The sequence below is a fragment of the Orcinus orca genome, chromosome 19 (genome assembly GCF_937001465.1).
Source record: "Orcinus orca chromosome 19, mOrcOrc1.1, whole genome shotgun sequence".
NCBI lineage: Eukaryota > Metazoa > Chordata > Mammalia > Artiodactyla > Delphinidae > Orcinus > Orcinus orca.
In genome coordinates, this window is record NC_064577.1 from 59345686 (window position 1) to 59369062 (window position 23377).

General features: G+C 41.0%; 1 protein-coding gene across 1 annotated transcript; it reads right to left on the reverse strand.

Annotated features, from left to right (window-relative positions):
* Positions 1-5990: 5990 nt before the first annotated feature.
* LOC125962190 (putative uncharacterized protein FLJ43944) lies at positions 5991-7651 on the reverse strand. Its single transcript, XM_049702527.1, has 3 exons — positions 7547-7651; positions 6239-6468; positions 5991-6090 (listed from the first exon to the last, which is right to left on the reverse strand). Exons 1-3 carry the CDS (start codon positions 7649-7651, stop codon positions 5991-5993), a joined length of 435 nt encoding a protein of 144 aa, XP_049558484.1.
* Between the last annotated feature and the right edge of the window lie 15726 nt (positions 7652-23377).

The window sequence follows — 23377 nt, forward strand, 5'->3', positions numbered from 1 at the left end:
GAGAACATGGACAAAACTTCTCTCAGTCATTCAGTCGTATCTCAATATTAAGCTATTGACTGGAGTATCATGTCTGAGTGAGTGATTTGTAAACAAAATACATGAACAACCACAGATAGTTCACTAAATAAACTACCAGATTTGTGGAACTATTAAAAACTAGGCAGTAGAAAGAAAATTAACTGGCTTTGAAAGATGATTATGTTTTATCACTTGATAGTAGCAAGTTAAATAGCATGTGCCACTGTGTTAATAAGAATGTGTCTGAACGTGAGACTGCAAGCCATGAAAAGGTATTAGGTGTTTTCTCTAACTGTTGAGACTTTGAACAGATTCATTGCTGTTTTTTTAGTATATAGGCTTCTAACTTTAAAAAGATGTTAACAGTTTTGACAAAGACAAAATCAGAGGCTGTTAGTTTGCAACCTTGGGAGTTATTTGGGTGTCCCTAGACGAAGGGCAGGGAGAGACCGAAGAAAGAGGCAGGGGATTCCAGGTTGGTAGGTGGCACGTTTTTTAAGAAAGGGTACCTACATACGGCTTGCCTTAGGCAGCTGCAGACAAGCAGATCTTTTCACCTGCCTGCTAAAATCTTAAAGTTTACGTAGAGGCCTTAATTGGGCTCAGTTACATATACCATAAAGGGGGTCTCAATTCCACCTTACTATCTCAAGGCTGTGTCCCTGGGCAGCTTCCAGTGTGAGGAAGGCAAGCAGAGCTCTCAATCCAAGGACGGGGAGGGGGTAAGAGCCTCTGATTGCCTGGGTCCAGCTTGTGGGTCAACTGGCAGTCACGTCCTCTCAATGACTCCCTCCAACACTTTACCTCTCATTATGGGCTCTTATAATCTCATGAGTCCCCCTCATCTGCAATGTGCCCTGACCAGCAAGAGGTTTCATTAGCATGGAGGTGGCTTGTTTGGCAGCTGTCTGGCTACATTTGAGACAGATGTAGCAACAATATAGGCACGTGTAAGAGAAAACACTGATTAAGACAAGGATTCCCAAAATCAGTGACGATTTTTTTTTTTTATCAAGAGCCCCATGATCCAAGTCACTGATTTATTAAGTCTCCTAGGCTGGAGGTTAGGTCACTCAGGGCATTTATTTGTGTTTTTATGTGATTTAATAAAGGTGGCATATACATTAGCAGACTCATTAGGTATGAGCACACAATATTCTGTTTGGATAATTGCATAGGTGCCCCCTTGTGAGGCAGTAATAATGTCTAAGGCCATCCTCTTTTGGAGGACAGCATTTCTCATTAGAGACATTTCAGTGTTCAGTAAGGACAGGCTTTGTTGGCTATCGTTTAAGGCTTCCTGAGTGAATTTAGTAAGGGCTTCTGTGTGTGCTCTAACATTCTCCAGGTCAATGGAGGGAATAAAGAGGGAAGCCAAATGATCATACCAGTGAAAAGCAAAATGTGCACCTCTGGCCTTGAAGAGAGGGAAGTTGGCAATTTTTACTGTGGGTAGATTTTCTCCTGTGTCCAGGGAAAACCCTGGGTGCAGCAGCCCAACCACCCAGGTGGAAGCCACGGCCAAAGATGTGTGCTGCGTGATATTGAGTCCCATTCAGTGTTACCCGGTAAATACCTGGGAGGTGTGACCAGTCACTATCAGTCACTATCCTTTTATATGACAGAATGACTACACAGCTCCAGTGATACCCATCCCATATTCTTGGTACAATTGAGTTGGTTCTCTTTAGAGTGATTTCTGTTTCTAACATAGGGCTGCCTGGGTGTTCACATGTCCATATCCTGTGGTAAATCCATAAATCCATTCCAAATCTGAACATAGCCACCCATAGCTCTAATGGTGGTATTTCTGGGACCTTTCTGGTCAGTAGTCTGATGGGCTGCCTGTTGTAGTTTGATTGGCAGAAAAAGAATACCATGACCCATGTTACTGATGATGTGTGCCACAGGCCAGGTTTTTGAATCACTCGAATTAAGAGTCCTAGTTGTAGCTTGTTCTTCCTTAATGTACTGCTTTGGGGCTTTCCAGTCCCCTTCCTGGAGCAGTGATCCCTACCATGGCAATCCTGATGAGCTAGAGAGGGGAAGCTGCCCACATACCCAACAACTGGATTGATTACTTTGCTGGGCATTCTTTGCAGGCCCACCGTAGAAAGGAGGGGTCCATCCTGTGACTGGGCACCATAGGAAAAGCAGAAGTCTAAGGTCAAAAAAGACATTATTTAGTAGGAACTTGTATGGGGAGGTCTTCTCTTCTATAAGAATTACACTTGTGGCCTAATCCTTAGATGTTAATGTGGCTGCAGATTTAGGAACTTGACCTAGTTGTGCAAACCATACATGTTGGCCGGCCTGTGAGGGAGGAGGGAGGCAGCACTGTCAGGTATGAAGAGGTGGACCGGGGGCAGGGTATTCCAGACCAGGTCCTTTACTTTCTGGCCAACCAACATACTTTAAAAAGATGCCTACTATATTTTTTGCTAGTATTTCTGATTGTTTTTAGCAGATTTTTTTACGATAACTAACCAAGTTCCAGAAATATAGAAATCAGTTGGTTCTTTTCAGTGGACTTACTTTCTCTGCTGTAGAATTCTCAAATTAAACTGAATGAGCCCTCAGATCTTTTTTACTTTGTATCCTGATATTACTTTCAATAAAAAATTAGTAATTTAGTAAAATTAATTATTTTGAACTAATAAGCTCAATTAGACTTTATTTATTTACTTCAGCTAGATTGGCATGTTGTGTTAATGCTTAAATATGCAGGGAATTCGTTTCTTTTGAAATTGTTGAAAACACATGGTTGATTGAGGCTTGCTAAAACAGAAATATTCTGTATATATCTGTAATACTATTTTTATGTCTTTATCATATATCACATCTAAATTATTCTATAGTTATGTAGTCCTTTCCTCCTTGTATCCTTATAACTGCTTTGGATTTTGTTTAACATACTGTGCTACTTCCTTTCATTATATTTAATTTTGTATTTGATTAATTTTGTCCCCTGAAATATCATATGCTTTTCTGTCTGGCAACTTGGTAGTAATAGTAGTAGTTGTTGTTGTTATTATTATCATTATTCTCTGTTCTTTGAGGGGACAAAGGAGAGCCTGGTATATACTGCCTGATAAAACCCTGTTTTGAGTCTATGATAACATCTACCTTGTTTTTTTTTCTGAGATAATACACATAAGGACATGGTAACAGAAATATCCTTGATGTTAAAAATCTCTATTAGCAAAAACCTCTTCCACAACCATAATATACTAACTTGGAAAATTGTTATGATGTTTCTCCCCCTCAGGCTTTTGGGATGTGAAATTGATAAACATTACCTTTGTCTCAGATGGAAATGTTACAAAATTAAATGTCTTCAAAGAATCTGACAGACACACCAAAGACAAATTTTATTTCCATTACAAAGCAAGTCTTGCCTGTTTGGATTTACTATATATAATTAGGAGCTTACTAGAGTCTGATGAAGGCTATCTGTATATCACCACTATTGCAAAAGTGTACCTTTGACCATCGATATTTGGCGTGTAGAATAGAATTTAACTTTGTGTGCTACACATATCTTGATATTCAGAGATTGTCCAACTTTTGGTTTAAGGAAGTTTGATGGGGTTACTGTGGACTTCATTGTTCAAATGAAAAGTTCAGAAAAGAGTATAATGGAATTTGGAATCTATTCTATCTGCTTTTGAATACAGTCCAGCTATTATATTAATACCAAGATGGATAGAACAGAGCTGGCCTTATGTGCAATTTTTCTTACTTTGAAGCAGGCTACATGAAGAATTTTTATGTTTTGTTTTTGAAAAGTAGGTAGATTATATTCTTGGTTCGTCTTGTTTTGCAGCGGTAAAATTAGAGGCCTCAGCCTCCTGCTGGCAGAACAAGCTCTCAATTTCTCTCTGTCGAAATTCAATCTGATTTCTATCTTTTTCACTAAAAAGCTGTCAACAGCAAATAAGCATTCCCCATCAAAGAGCCACATTCATTCCTGAGGTATACAAATTCCTCTCATGGGAGAGGAGTCAAGTAATTTAAGTTGTTTCTGACTTTTAATTTCTTTTCTGGGAAACAGGAAATGATATTAGCATGGACTTTAACTGCAGTCCAAAATGAAAGGAGAAAAGACACGCACAGACACTCTTCAGGGTGACATTTCCAGTACCTTTATGTCTCAGAGTACAGCATGTTTACAGCGCATAAAACTGTGTTTCCATCTGCATTCTTGTTTGCAGCTAGTCATCTAATCTGAGCTGTAGCTTCATGCTTTTAAGATGCATTAATACAAACTCATTTGTTTTAGAAGCAGACTTGCTCTTGGAATGTATATTGCCAGCATAGAAGTAGGAAATGCCTCTGAAATAAAAATATTTTTCTTTCTTAGAATTTAGTTTCGGAAGTGGCCTTTTCTTTAGAAAGATATGAAATTCTAGGTATTATCTTGTCCCCTTATTTTTACTTTTATTGGGCTTATTTTATTTATGGAAGATGAGGGTTTAATAGAGTACATTGGTTTGTAGCTAAACATTTATGCTGAGCATATGCATTACTTTGGTTACAGAACTTCATTAAAGAGACTTGTAAAAATGCGAGCTTTTGGTTTTAAACTGTAAATTTCATTATCTTTCATTATCCCCTGCCAGTTCATGCAGACATTCACAATCTCAAAATCTTATGATTGGGATAAAAGTGGTAGGCATGGTATACACATACAAATAAGTAAGCTACCTATCACAGTTAAAAGCAAAACTCCCTTTATGTGCAAATGCATTTGACAGTATTTAGAAAAGAAGAGGAATTTAAGAAGTAGATTTAGAGTGAGCTAGAAATCTACCAAAAAGGTTATCAGATGACTTCCAGGACTTTAAAAGTCTTCCCACTTTTCGTAGGAGTATTCTGATTAGTGTGATACTGGGTGATGTTGGAGGCTCAGTGTGATCCTGATCCGGTGTTGGAACTATTGGATTGTGATATACTGGAGGCTGAGCTACAAAAACCTCCTTAGGTGGTTCTGCAGGCTGGGTTAAGGTCTCCTGCATGACTGGAGAAGGTTCATCCTCCTTAGTGGGTTCTGGCCTTCTGGTCAGTCCAAGGTCCAATGGTTGAATTGTGACCTCAATCAAGGTTGGGTGGTGAGCCTGAACTTGCTCTGGATTTGGAAATGTCACCTTGGGGTATGGTGGTTGAATTGGGGCTCCTTGGTGAACTGGAAAAAGTTCAACATTTTCAGAGGGGGTTGGATACTGATCTGAAAATTCCTGCCGGACTGACAAAGGTTCCAACTGCTCAGAGGACACAGTAGACTGAGCCGAGGTTTCTTGTTGGGGTGGAGAAGTTTCAACCTCATTAGTTAACGCTGGAATTGTGATAAGTGCAAGACCCACAGGTTTAACAGTGACATCAGGCTGCTGCAGAAGCTGAGCTTGATCCTGACCTAGAGGAGAAACTGTTGGCACAGGATGCTCTGCAGAGAAAACTACAGTCACATTAGAGAGCTCTGGAGACTGAGTTGGAGAGGATTCAACCTCACCAGGAGAGTCTGGATGCTGAGCTGTGGCTTCCTGCTGAGGTGGAGAAGGTACAACGTCAGGAGCTTGTGGATGCTGATCTGGAGACTCCTGCTGGCTTGTGGCAGGTGTAAATTCTTCTCCAGGATGCTCTGGATACTCAGCTGGGGTCTCCTCTTGTACTGAAATGTTTATTATGTGTACCAGCTTCTGGAGATTGGGCTGGAGCCTCCTGTTGAACTGGCAAAGGTTCAACCTCCTCAGGTGGCTCTGAAGGCAGCGTGGGGGCCTCATACTGGGTTGTAGAAAATTCTGCATTAGTAAGGGGCCCTGAGGGCTGAGCTGAAGGCTTGCGCTGATTTGGAGAAGGGTCCACCTCTGGAGTGGGTTCTTTTGTTATGGTAAGCTCCACATCTGCAGGTTTGACAGCGACACTGGATAAGTTTGAATGCTGAGCCTGAGGGTGACTTGGAGGTGAAACTGTCATTTCATCATGCTCTGGAGGTTGAGCTGGCTGTTCCTGTTGAGTTGGCGAATGTTCCACCTCCCCTGAAGAAGGCTCTGGAGGCTGAGCTGGTTGCTCCTGCAGGGTTGCAGAAGGTTCTATCTCCACTGGAGATAGAGCTGGGATCTCCTGCTGGGTTGGAGAAGATTCTGCCCCATTAGGGGGCTCTGGAGACTGAGCTGAGGCTTTCTCCTGGGTTGCAGAAATTTCAGCTTCTCCAAAAGACTCTGAAAGCTGAGCTGGGGTCTCCTGCTGGGTTGCTGGAGGCTCTGTAGGCTCAGAACGCTGAGTTGGTTGTTCCTTTTCACTTGGAGAAGGCTCAGCTTCCACAAGAGGCTCTGGAGGCTGACCTGCGGTCTCCTGCTGGGTTGGAGAAGGTTCAACCTCCTCAGCATACTCTGGAGGCTGAGATGGGGTCTCCTGCTGGACTGGAGAAGGTTCAACCTCTTTGGTGACCTGTGGAGTTATGGTAAGTGTTAGATCCAGAGGTTTAACAGTGACATTGTACAAGTTTGACTGCTGAGCTTCATTTACCCCATGATGTGCTACTAGTCGAACTACAACCTCCTTACGTGTCTCCAAAAGCTGGGCTAGGGCCTCCTGAGGACTTGAAGTTTCTAGTTCCTCAGGGGCCTCTGAAGGCTGAGATGGAGCGTCCTGCTGAAGTGGAGGTGGTTCTACCTCTTCAGTGGGCTCTGGTTGCTGAGGCTGGGCCTCTGCCTGGGGTAAAAAAGATTCAACCTCCTCAGGGGTCTGTGGATGCTGAGCAGGGGGCTCTTGCTGGGGTAAAGATTCAGCCTCCTCAGTGAGCTCTGGATGACAAATTTGGGCCTCCTGCTGGGATGGAGAAATTTCAGCTTCCTCTGGGGGCTCTGGAGGTTCATCTGGGCCACCCAGAAAATCCCTAGGTAGGCTCTCCTGAGGATAAAAGGCATCCATACTGGGATCTAAATAATCACCCGGCAACTGTTGTTATAGACCCTGACTGTTTTTTTCAAATTGGCCTGTAGTTCCAACAACAACTTTGGCAAGCCAGTGATGCTGAACTAGATCTTTCTTCAGGTTTGGGGGAGAAACAATAAACTTCATTGGTTTTGAGCTCTTACTACCTAGAGGTGGAACAAGTATTTAAAATGACTGGTGACCTTCAGCCTGATCTAGACCTATGTTTTTAATCTTACTTTTGTGTCGAGAAGGCAGAACCAAGGGCTGATTCTGATCCCAGTCTGGCACTGGAACCGCCTCTGGGATCTTTTGATGTTGGGTTTTCTTGTTATTCAGATCCTGATGTGGAACAGCAAACTGATCTGGCCCTGTAGACAGCTCTGCAACGGAATCTGTGTCCGGGTATGGAGCCTCAGTCTCAGTTAACTCTTGATGAGGCGGGGCCAACATCTGGACTGGAGACGAGGACGTCAAGTAATTAAAGCCCCCGGCTTCTGCCAGCGGTGTAAGGGCATGGGGCAATTTGGGAGGGGGGGTCTGAGACGTATGAAGACCAAGCCTCTGTCAGCCGCGGGCGGTTGGAGGTCACCTGGATGGGGCCCAGGGCCCACTCCGGAGGCTGAACTGACTGGACTAGAAGCCACACTCGTTGCCATGTGAGGAGGAGACGTGGGGCGCAGATGCGACATAACATGCGGCGGCTCCCAGGAGCAGTGACCCAGGCCAGTGAGGAGCCGGAGCCACAACCTGCATCCGAGCTGAACCACTATGCCAGCGCCGACGCGAGCGCTCACGTTAGCAACTGCGCGCCCCTCCCCCGCCTAACGTTCCACCCGTTATTTATGACATCTTTAGTGGCCACACGCCTGACAAGAAAAGTAGCTGTCCAGCAAAATGAGCACCAGTTGGGTGGTGGGAGGGGAACACACCTTACAATTATTCGAAAATGTTGTGTATATATGTCCATGCCAATCTCTCTTTGTCACAGCAGCTCGGTGGTTTGTGACCACCTAGAGGGGTGGGATAGGGAGGGTGCGAGAGAGGGAGACGCAAGAGGGAAGAGATATGGGAACATATGTATATGTATAACTGATTTACTTTGTTATAAAACAGAAACTAACACATCATTGTAAAGCAAATATATTCCAATAAAGATGTTAAAAAATAAAAAACAATAAAATAAAATAAAATGTTGCCATTTCCTCCAAACTCTCAGTATTCACATCTCATTATTAATTCACCACTCTATTATTAGGGGTTACCACTGAATCAGTGATGACTCCAGAACTTCTGTAGGAGGGGTTTGGGGCAGATGAGCAATTCATTCTGGGAAAGAGAGTCTAAAACCAAGTGAATGGCCCTTTACATTAGCATGGGAAAACTTCTCCCACCCCACCTTTTCTCAACAGAGCCATTAATCTAGAAAAAACTACAGCGTCACTTTTCAGAGGTCTTCCCTGTGAGCACACATGGAGAAGATACTTAGAAAGTTCAAGTCAGCATGTTAAGTAATTTTCTTGAAATACTGTAACTAGCACCCTGTTTACTTTCTTCACAGTCCTTTTCATAATCTATTTAATTTTAGTCCTTTTTAATAGTCTGGTACACCTTTAACACCTAAACTCCAAGACGCTTTCATGTGAAGGGCGTTGGCGGGGGGGGTGGGGGGTGGAATTTAAACTTTGAGGCTACTCAGATTTCAAACTTTCTGTATAGAATAAGTTCCCTATTGTATATAGTGTAGGAGTGCCTCCAATTTCAGAAACTGAAGGGGGTTGGGTAAAGGCTTAAGGGGATCTTTCTTTCCTCATCTGTGTATTCACGACACCATTTTATTATTATTATTATTATTATTATTATTTTGGTTTTTTTCCTGTACGCAGGACTCTCACCACTGTGGCCTCTCGCGTTGCGGAGCACAGGCTCCGGACGCGCAGGCTCAGCGGCCATGGTTCACGGGCCCAGCCGCTCCGCGGCATGTGGGATCTTCCCGGCCCGGGGCATGAACCCGCGTCCCCTGCATCGGCAGGCGGACTCGCAACCACTGCGCCACCAGGGAAGCCCCCATTTTATTATTAACAAAAGCTTTTCCTCCTTGTCTTCATCCTCTTTCCCTCTGCTCCCACATCCTCTTCTGCCTCCTCTTTCCTCCTCTTCCTTCCTTCCCTTCCTTTTCCCTCCTCCCTTCCTGCTCTCTTGTCTGAGGGAGTTATCCAACAGTAAAGAATAGTGTAGGATTTCATAATTATAGCAGCAGGGTCAAGGGTCATTTGTAGTGACGCCAGCTGTCCGGTGACTACTCTGGCTGCATGTCAGTGGTGGTCTTCAGACGCATCCTGCCAAATGACCTTGGCTGGGTTTTACTTTTATGCTGGCCTCGCTTGGTTCCTGCTCATTTTCCTAGTTCTGTTCTCTGCTTTCTGTTGATCTATGAGGTATAATTTATCCTTCCAATAAGATCTCTTTTTTGCATAAATTAGAATTGGTTCCTATGGCATATATTAAAAAACCTGACTGGTAGACTGTAACAGCAGTTTCTTTTATTCAGGATACAGACTTATCCTATAAGAACTCATTTAAATTCCAGCTCTTGAGTACAGCCCCCCATGACTATTTCATTTCTGCGTTGATTTTTTTTTGTGCTTTTGGAGTATGTGGGGTCCTTCCTATACTACTTAATATTTTATCATGTTATGCCTGGTAATTTTTTCTAACTGAATTAAGCTAATTTATTTCAAATTCCTAATTCCATCAAAAGTTTCTCAAAGGCAGATTCTCTCTCCAGCCCTCCCACTCCGATTTTTCTCCTTTTCCTCTCTCCCTGATAGAACTGTGTATGAAACTGCACACACCAAAGGTTTGAAGGTCAGAAAATACTTGTCTTTCTTTAATTTATGTAGGTCATAGTGCTTTGTTGACTAACAAAGATTAAAGCATGCCTGTGCAACCAGTGTTGAAAATATCTCTGTCTGTGTTTGTAGCTCATATGAACAAGAACAGTATAAGAACCTGGTGGGCTTGAGCATGAATTCTAGAGCAGACAAACCTGGATATGACCTTGGAAAGTTTTAACTTTTTCTGACTGTATAGCCACAGACTGGCTTAAATTTGCTCACTCATGAATGGTTTAAACAACACTTTCCAGGGTAGGAAAGAGGATTAAGTAAAGTAATAATAATAAAGTACCTAAAGCACATATCAAGAGCTCAATAAATTTTGAGTGTATTTATTCTCAATCTGTTGTGGCTTATCAGAAAACTAATGAGTGCATAGAATGAGTTAATGGAAGTAAAATATTAAAAGCGAGGGAGGGGAAAATTCCACTGTCCTTCAGCTCTTGTTATCTACTGAAAGTAAGCATTTCTGGGATCCTTTAGGCAGAATGTTGACAAACCAGTACATTTTCAGGGATGAGGATCCAGGATCTTGGAGGGTTTCCCTGTGGAGAGTGAGTCTTCATTTATGTTGCCCTGGAAGTACGGTCTAGAAACAATGGGTTCTGATCACCGTGAAGAAGATTGCAGTCTGACCTTAGGAAGAACTTTACCATGTGACAGTTGGAACACTGAATGGGCAGCTGGAGATGCTCAGTTAGAAACTGCATTAACACTTAGCCAATGTGTGGTGGAGAGGACTGAGCACTGGAAGAGCAGGTTGTATTAAGTTATCCTTCAAGATTCCTTCCACAGATTCTCTAGTTATCCTTATAGCTGTTCATCATCTAGAATATATAATTGCCTAGAATCATAAAATCCTTATGGGCCAACCTACCTCTGGAAATTCTCCAGCACCAATATTTCAGATGTCTCTCCTTTACTTCTAGCAACATTTTCCAGACTTTTCTGGTTGCATCCGGACACTTATTTGAATTATTCTGCAATGCCTTGTCCTCCCCTTCCTCCCTCAGCCATGTCAATTTACACAGCGATGGGCTCAGAATCCAGACTGCAGCTCAGAGAAGTGGGCTGTACTTGCTTTGGCATCACTTTGCATCACCTCACCTTGGAGTCTGCTATTGTGCCTGCTCAGGGCATTTTGTGAAAATTGCCAATAAAATGGCTTCTACGTCTGTTAGTGTCACTTACCGTAGAACATGATGGAATAAAAATGTTGGAAGTACTGGAGATGCTTGTTACTCTACATTTGGAGCTGTCTGTGGATGTGGCCCTTGACCTGAAGCTTCTCTGTAGAGATGCTTTCTGCTTCTGCTAAAAGTTCTGGCTTTCTAAAGCAGTCTGACATCATTGCTAACTCCCCCCTGCTTCTTCAGGGTCAGACTTCCTTTGTCCACTGACAATTGGGACAGGGAAAGGAACTCATAATTATTGGACACTGTTTTGCTATTTTATAATGGTTATCAAATTCTAAGTTCACACCCACTCTATCTGGGAATCTCTGTGATTCCCATTTTACAGAAGAGAAAGCTGAGTGTCCAAGGAGTTGAGTAAGTTGCCAAAGACACAGACATAGTCAACAGTCGAGATGAATGCATGAATTTTATGATTAAACTTACAAGAGTCAGTTTTGCTTGTCACTAAGAACCTTGATACAGGAATCAAGTCCTCTTTTTTTTTTTTTTTTTTACAATGGCTAATAATTTATTTTAAATTGGCAATACTTAGTGCTGAAAAGGATGTCAGCACTTCTCAGTGCAGTGCTGGTCAGCATGCAAAATGGTACAGTCCTTTTGTGAAAGAGTTTTGCAGTTTCTTTTTCTTTTCTTTTTTTTTTTTTTTTTACATCTTTATTGGAATATAATTGCTTTACAATGGTGTGTTAGTTTCTGCTTCATAACAAAGTGAATCAGTTATACATATGTTCCCATATCTCTTCCCTCTTCGTCTCCCTCCCTCCCACCCCTCCAGGCGGTCACAAAGCACAGAGCTGATCTCCCTGTGCTATGCGGCTGCTTCCCACTAGCTATGTACCTTACGTTTGGTAGTGTATATATGTCCACGCCTCCCTCTCGCTTTGTTACAGCTTACCCTTACCACTCCCCATATCCTCAAGTCCATTCTCTAGTAGGTCTGTGTTTTTATTCCTTACACCTAGGTTCTTCATGACAATTCTTTTCTTAAATTCCATATATATGTGTTAGCATACGGTATTTGTCTTTCTCTTTCTGACTTACTTCACTCTGTATGACAGACTCTAGGTCTAACCACCTCATTACAAATAGCTCAATTTCGTTTCTTTTTATGGCTGAGTAATATTCCATTGTATATATGTGCCACATCTTCTTTATCTATTCATCCGATGATGGACACTTAGGTTGTTTCCATCTCCGGGCTACTGTAAATAGAGTTGCAATGAACATTTTGGTACATGACTCTTTTTGAATTTTGGTTTTCTCAGGGTATATGCCCAGTAGTGGGATTGCTGGGTCATATGGTACTTCTATTTGTAGTTTTTAAAGGAACCTCCATACTGTTCTCCATAGTGACTGTACCAATTCACAATCCCACCAGCAGTGCAAGAGTGTCCACTTTTCTCCACACCCTCTCCAGCATTTATTGTTTCTAGATTTTTTGATGATGGCCATTCTGACTGGTGTGAGATGATATCTCATTGTAGTTTGGATTTGCATTTCTCTAATGATGAATGATGTTGAGCATTCTTTCATATGTTTGTTGGCAGTCTGTATATCTTCTTTGGAGAAATGTCTATTTTGGTCTTCTGTCCATTTTTTGGATTGGGTTGTTTGTTTTTTTGTTATTGAGCTGCATGAGCTGCTTATAAATTTTGGAGATTAATCCTTTGTCAATTGCTTCACTTGCAAATATTTTCTCCCATTCTGAGGGTTGTCTTTTGGTCTTGTTTATGGTTTAGTTTGCTGTGCAAAAGCTTTGAAGTTTCATTCGGTCTCATTTGTTTATTTTTGTTTTTATTTCCATTTCTCTAGGAAGTGGGTCAAAAAGGATCTTGCTGTATTTTATCTCATAGAGCGTTCTGCCTATGTTTTTCTCTAAGAGTTGTATAGTTTCTGGCCATACATTTAGGTCTCTAATCCATTTTGAACTTATTTTTGTGTATGGTGTTAGGGAGTGATCTAATCTCACACTTTTACATGTACCTGTCAAGTTTTCCCAGAACAATTTATTGAAGAGGCTGTCCTTTCTCCACTGTACATTCCTGCCTCCTTTATCAATGATAAGGTGACCATATGTGTGTGGGTTTATCTCTGGGCTTTCTATCCTGTTCCATTGATCTATCTTTCTGTTTTTGTGCCAGTACCATACTGTCTTGATTACTGTAGCTTTGTAGTATAGTCTGAAGCCAGGGAGCCTGATTCCTCCAGCTCCGTTTTTCGTCCTCAAGATTGCTTTGGCTATTCTGGGTCTTTTGTGTTTCCATACAAATTGTGAAATTTTTTGTTCTAGTTCTGTGAAAAATGCCAGTGGTAGTTTGAAAGGGATTGCACTGAATCTATAGATTGCTTTGGGTAGTAGAATCATTTTCACAATGTTGATTCTTCCAATCCAAGAACATCGTATATCTCTCCATCTATTTGTATCATCTTTAATTTCTTTCTTCAGTGTCTTATAATTTTCTGCATGCAGGTCTTTTGTCTCCTTAGGTAGGTTTATTCCTAGATATTTTATTCTTTTTGTTGCAATGGTAAATGGGAGTGTTTTATTAATTTCACTTTCAGATTTTTCATCATTAGTGTATAGGAATGCCAGAGATTTCTGTGCATTAATTTTGTATCCTTCTACTTTACCAAATTCATTGATTAGCTCTAGTAGTTTTCTGGTAGCATCTTTAGGATTCTCTATGTATAGTATCAATGTCATCTGCAAACAGTGACAGCTTTACTTTTCTTTTCCGATTTGGATTCCTTTTATTTCCTTTTCTTCTCTGATTGCTATGGCTAAAACTTCCATAATTATGTAGAATAAGAGTGTTGAGAGTGGGCAACCTTGTCTTGTTCCTGATCTTAGTGGAAATGCTTTTAGTTTTTCACCATTGAGGAAGATGTTGGCTGTGGGTTTGTCATATATGGCCTTTATTATGTCAAGGAAAGTTCCCTCTATGCCTACTTTCTGGAGGGTTTTTATCATAAATGGGTGTTGAATTTTGAAGAAAGCTTTCTCTGCATCTATTGAGATGATCATATGGTTTTTCTCCTTCAGTTTGTTAATATGGTGTATCACGTTGATTGATTTGCATATATTGAAGAATCCTTGCATTCCTGGAATAAACCCCTCTTCATCATGGGGTATGAACCTTTTAATGTGCTGTTGGATTCTGTTTGCTAGTATTCTGTTGAGGATTTTTGTAACTATGTTCATCAGTGATATTGGCCTGTAGTTTTCCTTCTTTGTTACATCCTTGTCTGGTTTTGGTATCAAGGTGATGGTGGCCTCATAGAAAGAGTTTGGGAGTGGTCCTCCCTCTGCTATATTTTGGAAGAGTTTGAGAAGGATAGGTATTAGCTCTTCTCTCTATGTTTGATAGAATTCGCCTGTGAAGCCATCTGGTCCTGTACTTTTGTTTGTTGGAAGATTTTTAATCACAGTTTCAATTTCAGTGCTTGTGATTGATCTGTTCATATTTTCTACTTCTTCCTGATTCAGTCTTGGCAGGTTGTGCATTTCTAAGAATTTGTCCACTTCTTCCAGGTTGTCCATTTTATAGGCATAGAGTTGCTTGTAGTAATCGCTCATGATCTTCTGTATTTCTGCAGTGTCAGTTGTTACTTCTCCTTTTTCATTTCTAATTCTATTGATTTGAGTCTTCTCCCTTTTTTTCTTGATGAGTCTGGCTAATGGTTGATCAATTTTGTTTATCTTCTCAAAGAACCAGCTTTTAGTTTTATTCATCTTTGCTATTGTTTCCTTCATTTCTTTTTCATTTATTTCTGATCTGATTTTTATGATTTCTTTCCTTCTGCTAACTTTGGGGTTTTTTTGTTCTTCTTTCTCTAATTGCTTTAGGTGCAAGGTTAGGTTGTTTATTCGAGATGCTTCCCGTTTCTTAAGGTAGGATTGTATTGCTATAAAGTTCCCTCTTAGAACTGCTTTTGCTGCATCCCATAGGTTTTGGGTCATCGTGTCTCCATTGTCATTTGTTTCTAGGTATTTTTTTATTTCCTCTTTGATGTCTTCAGTGATCATTTTGTTATTAAGTAGTGTATTGTTTAACCTCCATGTGTTTGTATTTTTTACAGATCTTTTCCTGTAATTGATATCTAGTCTCATAGCGTTGTGGTTGGAAAAGATACTTGATAGAATTTCAATTTTCTTAAATTTATCAAGGCTTGATTTGTGACCCGAGATACGATCTATCCTGAATAATGTTCCATGAGCACTAGAGAAAAATGTGTAGTCTGTTGTTTTTGGATGGAATGTCCTATAAATATCAATTAAGTCCATGTTGCTTAATGTATCATTTAAAGCTTGTGTTTCGTTATTTATTTTCATTTTAGATGATCTGTCCATTGCTGAAAGTGGGGTTTTAAAGTCCCCTACTATGAATGTGTTACTGTCGATTTCCCCTTTTATGGCTGTTAGTATTTGCCTTATGTATTGAGGTGCTCCTATGTTGGGTGCATAAATATTTACAATTGTTATATCTTCTTCTTGGATTGATCCCTTTATCATTATGTAGGGTCCTTCTTTGTCTCTTCTAATAGTCTTTATTTTAAAATTTATTTTGTCTGATATGGGAATTGCTACTACAGCTTTCTGTTGGTTTCTATTTGCATGGAATAACTTTTTCCATCCCCTCACTTTCAGTCTGTATGTGTCCCTAGGTCTGAAGTGGGTCTCTTGTAGGCAGCATATATATGGCTTTTGTTTTTGTATCCATTCAGCCAATCTGTATCTTTTGGTGGGAACATTTAATCCATTTACATTTAAGGTAATTATTGATATGTATGTTCCTATTCCCATTTTCTTAATTGTTTGGGGTTTGTTATTGTAGATCTTTTCCTTCTCTTGTGTTTCTTGCCTAGAGAAGTTCCTTTAGCATTTGTTGTAAAGCTGGTTTGGTGGTGCTGAACTCTCTCAGCTTTTTCTTGTCTGTAAAGATTTTAATTTCTCCATCAAATCTGAATGAGATCCTAGCTGGGTAGAGTAATCTTGTTTGCAGATTTTTCTCCCTCATCACTTTAAATATGTCCTGCCAGTCCCTTCTGGCTTGCAGAGTTTCTGCTGAAAGATCAGCTGTTAACCTTATGGGGATTCCTTTTTGTGTTATTTGTTGTTTTTCCCTTGCTGCTTTTAATATATTTTCTTTGTATTTATTTTTTGACAGTTTGATTAATATGTGTCTTGGCATATTTCTCCTTGGATTTATCCTGTATGGGACTCTCTGTGCTTCCTGGACTTGATTAACTATTTCCTTTCCCATATGAGGGAAGTTTTCAACTATAATCTCTTCAAATATTTTCTCAGTCCCTTTCTTTTTCTCTTCTTCTTCTGGAACCCCTTTAATTCGAATGTTGGTGCATTTAATGTTGTCCCAGAGGTCTCTGAGACTGTCTTCAGTCTTTTCATTCTTTTTTCTTTATTCTGCTCTCCAGTAGTTATTTCCACTATTTTATCTTCCAGGTCACTTATCCGTTCTTCTGCCTCAGTTTTTCTGCTATTGATCCCCTCTAGAGTATTTTTCATTTCATTTATTGTGTTGTTCATCATTGCTTGTTTCATCTTTATTTCTTCTAGGTCCTTGTTAAATGTTTCTTGCATTTTGTCTATTCTATTTCCAAGATTTTGGATCATCTTTACTATCATTTTTCTGATTCTTTTTCAGGTAGACTGCCTATTTCCTCTTCATTTGTTAGGTCTGGTGGGTTTTTATCTTGCTCCTTCAACTGCTGTGTTTTTCTGTCTTTTCATTTTGCTTATCTTTCTGTGTTTGGGGTCTCCTTTTTGAAGGCTGCATATTCCCATTGTTTTTGGTGTCTGTCCCCAGTGGCTAAGGTTGGTTCAGTGGGTTGTGTAGGCTTCCTGGTGGAGGGGACTAGTGCCTGTGTTCTGGTGGATGAGGCTGGATCTTGTCCTCCTGGTGGACAGGTCCACGTCTGGTGGTGTGTTTTGGGGTGTCTGTGGACTTATTATGATTTTACACAACCTCTCTGCTAATAGGTGGTGTTGTGTTCCTGTCTTGCTAGTTGTTTGGCATAGGGTGTCCAGCACTGTAGCTTGCTGGTCGTTGAGTGAAGCTGGCTGCTGGTGTTGAGATGAAGATCTCTGGGAGATTTTCACCATTTGATATTATGTGGAGCTGAGAGGTCTCTTGTGGACCAGTGTCCTGAAGTTGGCTCTCCCACCTCATAGGCACAGCACTGACTCCTGGCTGGAACACCAAGAGCCTTTCATCCATACGGCTCAGAAGAAAAGGGAGAAAAAGTAGAAAGAAAGAATTAGTAGAAGTAGAAAGAAAGAAAGAAAGGAGGGAGAGAGGGAGGGACGGAGGGAGGGAGGGAGGAAGGAAGGAAGGAAGGAAGGGGGGAAGGAAGGAAAAAAGAAAGAAAGAAGATAAAGTAAGATAAAATAAAGTAAAATAAAATAGTTATTAAAATAAAAAATAATTTATTAAGAAAATTTTTTTTTAAATGGACGGATAGAACCCTAGGACAAATGGTGGAATGAAAGCTATACAGACAAAATCTCACACAGAAGCATACACATACACACTCACAAAAAGAGGAAAAGGGGAAAAATCATAAATCTTGCTCTCAAAGTCCACCTGCTCAATTTGGGATGATTCGTTGTCTATTCAGGTATTCCACAGATGCAGGGTACATCAAGTTGATTGTGGAGCTTTAATCCACTGCTTCTGAGGCTGCTGGGAGAGATTTCCCTTTCTCTTCTTCGTTCTCACAGCTCCCCAGGGCTCAGCTTTGGATTTGGCCCCGCCTCTGCATGTAGGTCTCCGGAGGGCATCTGTTCTTCGCTCAGACAGGACGGGGTTAAAGGAGCAGCTGTTTTGGGGACTCTGGCCCACTCAGGCCCGGGGGAAGGGTGGGCACGGAGTGTGGGGCGAGCCTGCGGCAGCAGAGGCCAGCATGATGTTGCACCAGCCTGAGGCGCGTCATGCGTTCTCCCGGGGAAGTTGTCCCTGGATCCAGGGACCCTGGCAGTGGCGGGCTGCACAGGCTCCCGGAAGGGGGTTGCGGATACTGACCTGTGCTCGCACACAGGCTTCTTGGTGGCAACCGCAACAGCCTTAGCGTCTTATGCCCGTCTCTGGGGTCCGCGCTTTTAGCCGCGGCTCGCGCCCGTCTCTGGAACTCCTTTAAGCAGTGTTCTGAATCCCCTCTCCTCGCGCACCAGGAAACAAAGAGGTAAGAAAAAGTCTCTTGCCTCTTCAGCAGGTCCACACTTTTCTCCGGACTCCCTCCCGGCCAGCCGTGGTGCACTGACCCCCTGCAGGCTGTGTCCCGCCGCCAGTCCTCTCCCTGGGATCCGACCGAAGCCCGAGCCTCAGCTGGCAGCCCCGCCCGCCCTGGCGGGTGAGCAGACAAGCCTCTCGGGCTGTGAGTGCCGGTTGGCACCGATCCTCTATGCGGGAATCTATCCGCTTTGCCCTCCGCACCCCTGTAGCTGTGCTCTCCTCTGCGGCTCCGAAGCTTTCCCCCTCCACCACCTGCAGTCTCTGCCTGCGAAGGGGCTTCCTAGTGTGTGGAAACCTTTCCTCCTTCACAGCTCCCTCCCACTGGTGCAGGTCCCGTCCCTATCCTTTTGTCTCTATTTATTCTTTTTTCTTTTGCCCTACCCATGTACGTGGGGAGTTTCTTGCCTTATGGGGGGTCTGAGGTCTTCTGCCAGCGTTCAGTAGGTGTTCTGTAGGAGTTGTTCCACGTGTATATGTATTTCTGGTGTATCTGTGGGGAGGAAGGTGATCTCCGCGTCTTACTCTTCCGCCATCTTCCCGGAAGTCTCCTGCAGTTTCTTCCAAGTCCTCTTTAAACCAAAGTTTACATCCAATCATCAGCTCAAATTCATCACCTCTCTTTGAGATGAACTGTAGTAGATGAGTTGGCCTGCTTAAAAAGATCTTAAGAGAGATACTCTTGTTCCCTAGGGCCCTTGTGAGCTGTCATTTGTAGGGGAGGTAAAAGTGTGTGTGTGTGTGTGTACGATTTCAAATCCAGGTTTCATTCTTCATTAGCTGTTTGAGGCTCAGGGAAGTTAAGCAGCATGATCCAGGTCAGTTTTCTCATGTGAATGATGGACATAATATGCATCTCATCCAGATTATGAAATTAGCAATTTGTTTCAAGCACTTTCTCACATTATGTTTAAAATACGCATTAACATTCCTTTTTGTAACAGCCTTTAAGAACCTATGTTTTCCGGGAGTTCCCTGGCGGTCCAGTGGTTAGGACTTGGCACTTTCACTGCTGGGGCCCAGGTGGGAGAGCTAAGGTCCTGCAAGCCGCTTGGCACAGCCAAAAAAAAAGAAAAAACAAACAAACAAACAAACAAAAAAACCTATGTTTTTCTGATGTAACATTACAAAGTCAACCAAACTAGGGAATCAAAGCCAACTGAAGTAGATACCTTTAGTTTTGTTGATCGAAAGTAGGTGGAAATCTTCAGCCAGTGGAAATCTGGCCACCCATTTGCAGAGTAGGGGCAGGACTGACAGAAAGTTAAATCCCTCAGCATGTTGGAGAGAGAGTTAAACACTGGCAACAGTTATGTCCCAAATCAGTGATTTTCAAAGTGCTCTGGAGAGCTTTAGTGTTCTCTGGAGAGCTTCAGGGGGTGTCAGTGAGAGGAGGCGACGGGGGTGCAAGCCTGACTCTTGCTCCATGTGAACTCTTCACTATCTTTTAAACTTTTGCTTGAATCATGGCCTCCAAACAACATGGTGGGAATGACGATCAATGGACTCACTGATCACAGTTGATTTCTCTTCCTCCTCATTTGTAGAAAACCAGGGCTTCTACTTTCCTAGGTACTCATGTCTGTTGTGTGTCCCTTGCAAGGGACTGCGACTAGCCATTGGTGCCCCTCATGATGAGGCTCAGGCCTGTGTGGATTTACCATAGACAGACTGGCACCCTGTCCTTAGCTCTGGCCTTGTGTTCATTCACAAGGGCATCTGCTCCATTTCCCTGCTTTGATGTTGACTCCCCCTCTCCACAGAGTTGGATGCTGGTGTCTCACAGGAGCTCAGCGTGTAATTTTAAATTCAGATGGTCAGATAGCTAAGAAAGTGCTGATAGCTTATGCTGTGGTGAAATACGCTTTTGTTTTGTTTTGTTTTCTGTACATAACTGCTTTTGTATTTTGTTCCCCTTATCCCCAGCTGACAATATTTTAATTAAAAGTTGAGGTGAGAGAACATGGGGAAGTTTGTGGAGAAGCGTGCTTGCCTTTTGTTTAATCCTACCACTCCAAAAAATGCTTTAAGCCTTTTGGTAAGAAAATAGAGACTTGAAAAGTGAGAAAAAGCCAGACAATGTGTTTTTCAAAAATATCTTATTTTGTTTTTTCTTGTCTTTTAAAAAAAGACTCAGAATTCAAATGCCTTTGCTCTCCCAACTCTATATTATTGCTTCAAGAAATGATCAAGATCACCGAATCCTTTCATTCCTAAAGCATATAAAAATAGACATAGCACATATCTATCTATTATATATATGTCTATTTATGATTTTTAAATGGCAAATTCAGCACAGGACCTAATCTAAATCAAATATGAATTCCAAACCTGAATGTCATTGATAAAATTAAAATCAAGAATTGTTTCTAAAAGGGATGCTCCGAAATATTACCACTCATAAGGTTACAGTGGGAAGAGTGCATTATTTTACTTCTTCCATCAGATGGTTTTCTCTGTTCACTTCTGCAGAAAAATAGAAGTTGCAGGTAACAAGGAAATAAATTTATTTCTGTTCTCGCTGTTATAGCCTTACTCAATTTCAGCTGCCCCCTCCCAGTTACATGTAGTCTCTCACTAGTGTGGTCTTCTTCCTGACATTTTTCCTGAACTTCGCTTCCAAGGGAAGAAGCAAACATACTTGTAAGCTTCTCCTAGAAGCATAGTTGGTTGACTTTTGCCACCTTTTCTTTTTCATGATATAGTATCAGTAAAGCCGCCCTTAGCCTGGTTTATTTTCCCAGAGTTGGGCCAGTCCACAAATGATCTTTGTAAACAAGCTGATAAGAGGTGCCAGGAAAAACAAAAAAAAAAAGCTATTTTAAGGATTTCTCCTTTCTTTAGATACAGATATTGTTGAAGGCTTCACTGGGTTTTGCTGTCTTCTATTTTGGAGACCCTGTAATTTACACAGGAATAGTTCTTTTAGCATCAGCCCTGCCAAAGACTGAATGTTTGTGTCTCCCCCAAATTCACATATTGAAACCTAATTCCCAGTGTAATGGAATTTGGAGGTGGGGCCTTTGGGAGGTGATTAGATTATGAAAACAGAACCCTCATAAATGGGATTAGTGTCCTTATACATCTCAGAGAACTCCCTTGCCCCTTCTACCATGTGAGGACACAGTGAGATGACAGCTGTCTATGAACCAGGAAGCAGGTCCTCACCACACACCAAATCCGATGGTGCCTTGATCTTGGATTTCCCAGCCTCTAGAATCCGGGGTGGGGAGTGGGGAGGTGGGGGAAATAGGTGAAGGTGGTCAAAGGGTGCAAAATTCCAGCTATAAGAGGGTTAAGTTCTAGAGATCTAATGTACAGTATGGTGACTGTAGTTAACAATATTGTTTTATATACTTGAAAATTGCTAAGAGAGTAGATCTTAAATGTTCTCACTAAAGAAAAAAAAAAGTAACTATGTAAGGTGATGGATGTGTTAACTAACTGTATTGTGTTAATCATTTCACAATATATACATATATCAAATCATCACAATGTACACCCTAAACTTACATAATGTTATATGTCAGTTATATCTCAATAAAGCTGAAGAAGTTTTTTTTAAAAGGGACCAAAAATATACGTTTGTAAAAAATTTTACAGTTATGATTTCTGGACTTAGACGTAGGGGGCTACATGTGACTTTTATAATGGTGCTTCTCATATTATATTGACATACTTGATATAATAATAAATATTTGTTTTATTCATTTATCCATCCATCAATGCATTTGTCACAGGTCTGCATCAAAACAGAGCCCAAGGCAAGGATTAATTCTGATGCAATCAGCACGCATTCACTTGGTAGTTAAAAGGATAGGGAAAAAGAAAATGAGTCGGGGAGAGATGAGAGGCATTCAAAGAAAAGTGGCTACTGCTTTATAATAAGTCACAACAGACATAGCTGATTGCTCAGTAGATCCAATACTTAAGATCAGAGGATGCTTTGGGACAGAGAAGCTGTTCCTTGGAATGGTACCTTGGAGGGATAAAGGATAAGAGAATTTGTCTTCTGGTTCCTTCTCCTCTTCCATCTTCTGTCTCTCATTGGTTAATGTTTGTCTTATTGGGAGTTAATGCCTCCAAACTTCTGGGTTGCTTTTTAAATCTCTGTTGGCAAGCATTATAGAAGCCATTTGGTGTGGCACCTTGGGTCCACACTGATATGATAGGCAGAAATTACTTTTACGATTAGCAATTTTGCATCCCATTTGCAATATTTTTACTTATTCCAAGGTCATGAAGATATTTTCTTTTTTTTTTTTCCAGGAGCATACTGTTTTATTATTCACTTTTAGATCTACAATTCATATAAAATTGATTTTTATGTATGGTGTGAGGTAGGAGGCCAATTTTTCAATTTGCATTTTCAGTTGGCCCAGCATCAATTATTATAAAGGCTATCTTTTCCTCATTTTATTGCAATTTCACTTCTGGACTTAAAAAAATTTTTTTTTCATTGGTCTTTTAGTCTTTCCTTGTACCAATATCCAACAGTCTAAATTGTTAGAATTTCATAATTAAGTTTTGATGTCTAGTAGTGTAAGTGCACAGCTTTGATCTTCAAAACAAAGTTTAGACTGTTCTTTGCATTCCTATAAAATGTTAGTATTGACATCATTTTGCACGCATAAACATCCTTGAAATTTTTATTGGAATTGCATAAGATCTACAGATCAATTTAGGGAAAATTGATAACTTTAAATCATTGAGTTTTGCGTATTTAAACATGACCTTTCTTTCCATCTTTTTATCCATTTTTTCTTTTGTTCCATCTTTTTGTTCTTAAAATTTTTTTTCTCAATAATAGTTTTTAATTTTCAGTACGAAAGTCTTGCACATTGTTCTTAGATATATTTCTGGGTAATAGATATTTTTGAATGATATTTTGATAAATTTTTTTTAAATGATTCTGTTTTTGTTTCTGGTGTTTATTAATACAATTGGTTTTTGTATATCAACCTTGTCATTAGGAATTCTTGCTAAATTCACTTGTTATATCTAATATATTGTCCATAGAGTGCTGAATTTTCTATGTACACAACCATGTATTAAATAGTTTGTAAATAATCACTCTTTT

Coding starts and splice junctions, on each gene's coding strand:
- LOC125962190 (XM_049702527.1), bottom strand. CDS start 7,651: ATGTTATGTCGCATCTGCGCCCCACGTCTCCTCCTCACATGGCAACGA. Junction 6,469..7,546: donor GGGCCCTGGGCCCCATCCAG/GTGACCTCCAAC, acceptor ATAACTCCACAG/GTCACCAAAGAGGTTGAACC. Junction 6,091..6,238: donor ACCCCAGCTCAGCTTTCAGA/GTCTTTTGGAGA, acceptor GCAACCCTGCAG/GAGCAACCAGCTCAGCCTCC.